Source organism: Diceros bicornis, chromosome 35 (genome assembly GCF_020826845.1).
Source record: "Diceros bicornis minor isolate mBicDic1 chromosome 35, mDicBic1.mat.cur, whole genome shotgun sequence".
In the NCBI taxonomy this organism is placed as follows: domain Eukaryota; kingdom Metazoa; phylum Chordata; class Mammalia; order Perissodactyla; family Rhinocerotidae; genus Diceros; species Diceros bicornis.
The window spans coordinates 24,174,823-24,183,166 of record NC_080774.1 but is presented as its reverse complement, the minus strand read 5'-3'; the positions used below and the strand labels follow the sequence as shown (position 1 = coordinate 24,183,166).

At 58.7% G+C, this 8,344-nt stretch overlaps 1 protein-coding gene across 2 annotated transcripts; it reads right to left on the bottom strand.

Annotated features, from left to right (window-relative positions):
* Positions 1 to 392: 392 nt before the first annotated feature.
* SLC35E4 (solute carrier family 35 member E4) lies at positions 393 to 7,162 on the bottom strand. 2 transcript variants are annotated; one of them, XM_058531786.1, is made up of 3 exons: positions 5,877 to 7,162; positions 2,552 to 2,652; positions 1,315 to 1,376 (listed from the first exon to the last, which is right to left on the bottom strand). In XM_058531786.1, the coding sequence occupies exons 1-2, from the start codon at positions 6,493 to 6,495 to the stop codon at positions 2,597 to 2,599; spliced, it is 675 nt and encodes a 224-aa protein (XP_058387769.1). In that variant the 5' UTR covers positions 6,496 to 7,162; the 3' UTR covers positions 1,315 to 1,376; positions 2,552 to 2,596. The 2 variants fall into 2 exon arrangements, with proteins under 2 accessions (XP_058387768.1, XP_058387769.1); XM_058531785.1 differs by lacking the exon at positions 2,552 to 2,652 and having other exon boundaries at positions 393 to 1,376.
* Positions 7,163 to 8,344: the final 1,182 nt, after the last annotated feature.

Here is an 8,344-nt window from a genome sequence, read left to right as displayed (position 1 = left end):
CAAGGGAGAATCGAGACAGGAGCCTGCTGAAACCACAGGGGCCAGATCCTGAGGGCCTTGCAGTCTGGGGCAGGAAGTTCTGACTTTGTTCCAAAAGCAGTAGGGAGCCACAGAAGGTATGTGTTTTAGAAAGATTCCTCTAGGGCTGCATGGAAGATGGAATGGAGGGGCCAGAGCAGAGCAGGGAGGAAGCCACTGCCACCATCCAGAAGGTGGGCAATGGTGGCCTAGCCAGTGGAGGGACTTCGGAGAATGGGGCTAGGTTGGGGGCCTGAACAAGCCATAGAGGGTAAGGGAGGATATCCTTGTTTCTGTGTGGGCAGCTAGTAGCCAGTGGGCCCATTGCTCTCCCTATATTTCCTTGGCTGGAACCCCGAGGAATGACACAGGTGTACAAGCAAAAATAGTTTATTTGAGGACGGAAGACCCAAAATTGGGGGGCCCAGGGGTGAGGCCACAGCAGTTGCCTGGAGTTGGCACAGATGACCCCAACTCCCTGGGGAAGCCCAGCAGCAAAGAAACCCCTCCCTGGGCCCCCTAGCTGCCTCCCCAACTTCCTAGAGGAAGGATTGTGCATCCGCCAAGAATCATCATCGTCGCCATCAGAACACGGTGAGGTTTTCAAAGTTTGGCCAGCAATTTTCCACACAGTAGTTGACAGTAATCATAATAATTACTCCAATAAGCACAGTGACTGCGCCAGGCTTAGACCCACCATCCAGTGGTGAGTGGGGTCTGTGATGAGGAGAGACAGGTGGGGACAGGAGGTAGGTCTCTCTGGGACTGGCAGTCCCCATTCCAGCCTCCAAGGTGGCCCTTCCAGAAGGCCCCTCTCCCTCACCGGCCCCAGCAGCTGCCTGCTCTCCACTTGTCCCATGGCCACTGGCCAAGGTTGGATTCAGGCTGGGGCTGCCCCAGGTGGCCCATGCCCTCCCCCAGGTCTCAAAGACCCTTGCCAGGGTGGTCCCTCCGCCAGAAGCCCCGGCGGGCTGCCCAGGAGGCCACAAACTCACAGTTGTGGTAAAGGAACATTCCTGAAAGGGTGAGCATGATCCCCACATAGCTGAGAGTGCTGAGGCGGCTGCCAAACAGGAGCCTGGACAGGACGAGGTTGCCCACAACAGTGAGGTTGCCCAGGACATGGACGGTGAGGGCAGAGGTGAGGGCCAGCAGGGAGAAGCTGGCCAGGTTGTAGAGTACAGACAGGATGCAGCTGAGCAGGATGCAGGCCCAGAGGCGGGAGTCGGTGGGAGCGAGCGGCGGTGCCACACCAGCCTCCAGCACCAGGGCTGCACCCGCCAGCAGGCAGAAGCTGGGCAGCGAGGTGGCGTACAGCAGGGTCACCGCGTCCAGCCTCTCCTCCTGCAGCAGGGCACCTGTAACCAGGACAGCGGCCATCAGCACCCAATGGGGAGACAACCCCCACTTGGCCAACCCGGCATGACCTCCACGGCCCATCCTCCAGGAGGCCTGCCCCAACCCCTCCGGCAAGTTAGTGGCTCCCCCTCAGTAACATGACGGTCAAGAATCCAGAGGCAGACCACCTGGGTTGTGACCTGAGTCCACTCCTTACTAGCTGTGACCTGACACTTAACCTCTGTAGGCCTAGATTTCCTCACCTGCAAAGTTGGGTGATAATAAAACCTAATACACAGGATTGTTGTAAAGATTAAGATAGATAATGTACCTAAAGCCCTTATAAAATAAAATAAATAAGCCTGTTATCACCCACTTCAAACCACCTTCCACAGACTGAAACAATAATCTGCTTGTAATATCCAAATGATCAATAAACATGAAATGTGGCTCAGAAAAATAATCTTCGGGGGCTCCCCAGGCCCTGGAGCAAAATATCCTAGGGTCTTAACCGGCTTTGAAGGTCCTGTGCCAAGTGGCCCTGACCCACCTGCCTTGGCCTCAGCCCTTATTGCACCCACTACCCCCACAGTGCAGCTCCCACCACCACAGCTGGGGCAGGACGACACAAAGTTCCAGCTCTGCCACTTACTAGCTACGTGAGCTTTACAATAAAAAAAGGGGGGGAGAGTTTGAAAAAAATAAATTATTTGAGTCAAATGTTGAGTCCATTCATTGCTTCATTCACTTATGACCTCTGGGATGACAAGGAAACAACAAGAAAGTCATTGTTTGCACTTGGCTGTCACTCGCTGTTTATAACTGATAATCAACATCTTGTGCTACCAACACTGGGGCTTGTCAAGATGAATCCAGGACTAAGAGAAAACCTTTTAGCTTTGTAAGAAAAAAGAGGATCCTACCACCTTGCCTATGTGTGAACGTGTGCCAGTGTTTGTATGTCTGTACTCACGTTACCACCCAGCCATTTCACAAAGGAAGTGGTGTCCATCATCCCAAGTCACACACAGCTCAAGTGAAACGATAGTATTTGCATGAGGACAATGACGGTTTGGGGCCTTCTCCAAGTTTTAGTGGAGAGAGATGAGTAATAGATCCAGGTCCCCTCCCAGGCCCTCTGAGCCGCTATGTATTTTCTGACACACACTTTCCAAAGAGCCACAGAGGTGCTTACTCATAGGCTGTGCTTAGAAGAGGAAATCTTGTATTTCTCTCGATTTCATTCTGATGTTTGGCTTTGTTCTCTAGGCAACAGTCCCTCCGGCTCAAGCATTTCTAGAAATGAACAGATAATTGGAATGCCTCCTGCTTGTTCGCTCCAAATTTAGCACCGTTAGGAGCTGCCTGTAGCCTGCGTGTTAGAGGTCTAATCCCTGGAAGGTGTTCAGGATTGCAGGTGAACTTGACCTTTGGTGAATTTTACCCTGAGAGGCAGCCAGGCAGGAAGGCCCTAACCTCCCACCCAGCCCCTTGTGCCTGTTCTGCGTCCCACCCAGCCCTCCGCCTCCCCTCCCCACAACCCAGAGAAAGAGCAGTGATCATCTGCCAGAGGCGACTCACCCCACTCGGGGCCCCCAAAATGCCAGCCTGTTGTCCTGCCTCCTCAGCAACCTGTCCCCTGCCAGCCCCCACAAACCCTCCATTTCAAACTCGCCTTCTCCAAAGGCCTGTTCCTTTCAGCATCTGAACACGCCCAAGCTTCTGCCTCATGCAGACAAACATGTTCTCTAGACCCTGTTCCGCTGGCTACTGGCTTATCCTGTCTTTGCTCCTTCACTAGCTGTGTGATATCAGGCAAGTCACCTCTCCCTATGCCTCGTCTCCTCATCTGTAGCACGGACAGATGACAACACCCCCCTCACAGTGGCGTGTAAGGTGCTGAGCACAGGGCCTGGTGCCCAGCGGTAACTACTCACCATGGCAGCTGTCACGATCCCTCCCACTCTGCTCCTGCTGGCTGACACCCCATGCCCTGGCACGGCCTGTTTCCCATTCCCAGAATGCCCTTCTACTCTGGTCTAGGAAGAGCCGGGCACAGTGTGGGTACATAGTGAGGGCTTAGCAAGGGTTTGCTACTATGATTACACTATTATCATCGCCGCGTGTCTCCTCCCCTAGGCAGCCTTCTCTGGGCTCCGCAGGAAGAAGTAACCGCCCTGACCACACCTGTGCCCGGTTTGGCTCTAGAACTTCTTCCCCGCCATTGTGATCTCTACTTCTGAGGGCATCTTCCTACCAGCCTGAGAGCTCAGAGGACAGGGATCGGCTCAGAGCTCAGAGGCAGGGTACAGGGTACAGCAAGTTCAGCAAGCTGGCACCCCACTTCCCAACCTTTCTGTGAATGGGAAGGTGGCATCACCCCTCTTCCCACATAGCCCCCCAGGGCCTGCAACTGGCCCAGGTAGGAAGGAAGCCGCTGGCCCTGGATGCCTGGGCCCTCCTCTTCCTGGACTCTCATCCCCTGCTCTCATGGAGTCTGCTCTCAGGAAAGGAGCTGGCCATTTACACTCTAGTCTGAATCTGGCCCTGGTGCCTTTCCTGGAGCCTGTGGAAGCAGAAACTTCCTCATGTGGAAAATCTGTCTCACTCCTTGGCTCCAGTCTGTCCCTCCCCACCTCTGCCAGGCTCCTATCGCTATGGTGGGGCCTCCAGCCTCCTAAGCTCCCTCCTTAGCACGCTGAGCCATGGAACCTCACCAGCCTGCCACTTCTGCTGTCAGACCCATTAATAAATCTACCACTTAAGGAGTACCTGCCCTGTGCCAGGTCCCAGGCCAGGTCCTGGGGAAATGGAGATACCCCAAAGCCAGTCCACGCCCTCTCAGAGCTCCTGTCTGGTGGGAAGCAGACAGGTAACCAAGTGGCTATAATACAGGGCATTTGGAGTCATGATGGGGGAAGCAGAGGGCACTGTGGGAGCCTGGAGCAAGCATCCAACCCACCTCAGGGGCCAGGCAGTTGACATTTGGGAGAGAAGGAGGAAGCTGGCAGAGGCCAAGACATAGCCTGGTGCCAGGCACCTGCTGCTCCATGCCCGTGTGCCTGAGGCCTGGCTGCCCATAGTCTGTCCTGCAGGCCGGGGCTCCTCCTGGGTGAGAAGCACTGGGCCTCAGCAGGTGTGTTGTGGGCCTCAGGCTGGGCCCTTCCCAGCTTTGTGGCCCTGTGAGGTCAGGTTTCCTACTGCCAACTCAAGCCCAGAACTCAGGCCTGTGTTCAGTCTTCAGCTCTCATGTAACCTGAGGGCAAAAATAGAACTGGGCTTTGGCCCTGCCACAGCGCCCAGGAGGATGGGGACAGGGCCTCTGGGTCCTGGCTCTGAAGATACCAGGGCAGTGCTCAGCTCTGTCTTCAACCTTCCCTGGCTGCAGGCTGCCCCCAACCCCAGCCCAGCACACTTGGAGGGCCCCTTCCTTCTCCCAGGCCTGGGTCACAGGATCTTAGAGCTGGAAGGCAGGGAGAGCAAGAGGTCCCTGGGACTCCATCAACTCCAACCCTCCTCCACTGACCAGATGGGGAGACTGAGGCCAAGACAAGACCTGGACCTGCCCAAGGTCACCCAGCAAGGATGAGCAAAGGTGTGGCTACAACTCAGGCCTCCTCGCCCCAAGTGGGCACCCTGGCCTCCCTCACGTCTCCCTCGGGCTGAGGCTGAGACAGAAGGGGCTGTGACTCAGGCACCCCTCAGTGGGACAGGCAGGAAGGCAGCCTCCACCTTCAGGCAGAGTAATTTAGCAGGATCTAGGCCCAAAGCCTCCACCCGACCCTCTGCCCAGAGTCACACAGACCAGGATTCCAGTCCTTAGGAGCCGTGTGACCCTGAGCAAATCACGAACCTCTCGGGGCCTCAGTTACATCATCTGTAAAATGGGGCTGAAGGGAGTGGTCGCCAAGATAGCTTAAGGTCCACACTTAGCACAGCAGGGGCCTGTTGCACTGCAGCTCCCGGTAAACATCAGCCCTTGCTAGACTTAGCCAAACCCCTGGCCTTCCAAATCCCAGCTCAAGGCCTTGCCCTCTTCCTCTCTCTCTGGTCCCCGCTATCAGGCCTCCCTCTAGGTCCACAGTCTTAAGCCACATCAGTTGGACAGCATGGTGTCTGACTGCCTGGGTTCAAACCTTGCCTCTGCTGTTCACTGGCCACATGGCCCAGGGCAAGCCCCTCTACCTGTCAAATGGGGACAATATAGTGACTTCTTTGATCAGAGGATTATGGAGATCCAGTGAGATAAAGAGCTTGACAAAACATGGGACACAGATCAATGGCCTATAATAATAATGAATATTATTAAATATTGATTGGGCCTTTAGAGCCTAAGTTTGGGGCCTGGAACTCACTGAGCTGTTGGCCTTTTCTGAGCCTCAGTTTCTGCCTCTTCCAAAGCCGTGAGCCTCAGTTCCTTCATCTGTAAAATGGGATAACAGCCATACCCCTCACAGGGCCATCCAGGCCACACATCTACCCTGATCCCCACCTCCTCAGCCAGCGACCCCAGCACTTACTCTGCTGAATGGACTTGAGGCCACGGAGGCAGGTGGCCGCCAGCAGGAAGCCACAGCCAGCGGGGGGTGTCCGGAGCTCACCGGCCAGGCTGCAGGCAGCCCCCAGGCAGAGGGGTCCCATGGCGGCAAACTGCAGTGGGTGATGGCGACGGCCCAGCAGCAGCGCCGACAGGGCCAGCGTGATCAGTGGTGTGGTGGTGGTAGCCAGCTGTGCCAGGTCCAGGGGCATAGCGCTCAGGCCCACGTTGCCGCAGGCCATCGAGGTGCCGAAGGTGAGGCTGAGCAGCAGCACTTGGCGGCGGGCGCGGCCGGGCATGGGGCGCTGTGCCCCCCGGTGGCACGCCAGCGCTGCCGCCAGCATGTGCAGCGCTGAGAGCAGCAAGGGCTGCCCGAAGCCATACACCGTGAAAATCCACTTGTTGAGGCTTGACATGCTGGCTCCCGCCAGCAGCCACACTAGTGCTGCCATGGCCACCCGGGCCCGGCCAGGCCGCCCAAGGGCCTGGGGGGTGTCGGGGGGCCACTCGGGGGACCCAGCCGCCCGAGCACTGTCAGCCACTGCCACTGCCTCAGCTGAGGTCATCCTGCTGTCATGGTGCTCCGGCCAGCAGTGGCACATCCGTACCAGTGGGGCTGGGGCAGGAGGCAAGCTCCCCAGTGACCAGCTCTGGGGCAAGAGAGCCTCACTTTGGGCCAGGCCAGATCCCGGGCCCTCGGATCCCAGGCCCGGTCTCAGACAGGTGAGGGCACTGCTTCTTGTGCCAGGCCTGTGCCAGGCAAGGTCCAGGAGCTATGCTGTGTTCTTGGCTCAGGTAGAGCCCAGGTCGTGGCTGCGGGGATGCCAGGCTCTCTGGTGCTCAAGCCCGTCCTAGTAAGCTCCGGGTACCGCTGCCCCGTGCCAGGTGAAATCTCCACTCTTCTCCCCGCCTAGTGCCCCCGTTACGCTTAGATGGAATCCTCGTTCCTTTTTCTCTTCGGTTCAGACCCCGGGACCTCCTGCGTGCTCAGACCGTGCCCAGGCCTGGAAGGGGCGATCCGGGCTCCCGCGCCCGGTGGTGCCCGGTGGTCGCGGCTTGATACCTCCGACAGTGCCCAGGCCCTGCGGCTGGCTGACACACCGGCCCGCGCTCCGATCGATATCCGGCGGCGAGCTCGGCTCGGCTCGGCTCGGCTCCGGCAGGGCCTGCGCTCCAGCTCCGGCTCCCGGCGGTTTCGGCTGCGTCTCCGGCTGTCGCTGCGGTTCCGGCACCAGCTCCCGCCCGGCTCCAGCCCGGGCCAAGCCGGCGGGCGAGGCCCCGCGCTCTTGGCCCCGCCTCCGCCGCCACCGCCCGCGCCCCACCCGGAAAGTTGGGCTGAGCCCCTGGCACCGCCCCCGGCCAGGCCCCACCCGCCCCCGGAGCCGGGAGGGATGTCTCGTCCCGCCCCTACGCCGCCAGCTCGAAGCCCCTCCTCCCTCGGCCTAGCATTCCCTCCATCAGCAGAGCCCCCTAGCTGGAGCGGTCAACCTGTCTGTCCCCTCTGCCCCCACCGGGGGATCAAGCCTCTCCCCACCTAGCGCCAAGGCGAACCCCCATAGAGACCAAGACAGGGCGGGAGATACTGGGGTGTCTTTCTGGAGAACCCAATGAAAATTCCCAGCCTCACGGAAGACTCCATCTTCGAGGACCTCGCCCTCTAGGGGCCCCATCCCAGGACCAGTCTCGGGGACCACCCGATCTCTGGCCACAGTTATCCCGTGGGACCTCAGCATCCAGAAGAATTGGACCACCGGGCCCCTTAAGGCCCCTGCATCGCCCCTCCCTAGTCTCAGCACCTCCTCCCTCTCCCAGCCCAGGGCGGGCCCCCTCTAGGCGGGCAGAGGGAAGCTGAATCACCAGGGCCACCCACAGCTGCGGAAGCAGGGTGCCGCCGACCAGCATCCACTCCCCGGCCAGCAGCCCCTGTCCCATCCCCTGGGCACTCAGAGCTGACTCACAGCTGGACTTCCTGGGGTCCACCCTCTGCCCCCAGCTCCCAGCTCTGGCAGGACAAAGAGCCCTGGGTGGGCTGGGAGGCAAAGCAGCTGCCACTAAGCCCTTGCCCCTGCGTGGGTCTCGGCTTTCCCATCTAAACAGACGGACGCTCTCTCAGCTCAGGGTTGGGTAAACAGCGAGCCCCAAAGCTATCTTCCCTGTGGAAGCTCCTGCCCACTGGGACACGGCTCACTTCTAGCCTATTGTCTGACCAGCAAGTCCTCGGTGACAGCAACCTGTGTGGAGCAACAAGATTTCATGGGGCGACCGCTTAGCCCGGTCCGAGGCGCCCTCTGGTGGTCGACCCCGGAGTGGCTGCAAGTGTCTCCCAACCCCCATCACAATCATTGGACACGGATTAAATATCCCCAGCCTCACTCACGACCTGCTGAATCAGACGCGCTCTGATGGGCTCAGGAATCTGCGTTTTCACATTTGTCTCTGGTGGTCCTGACA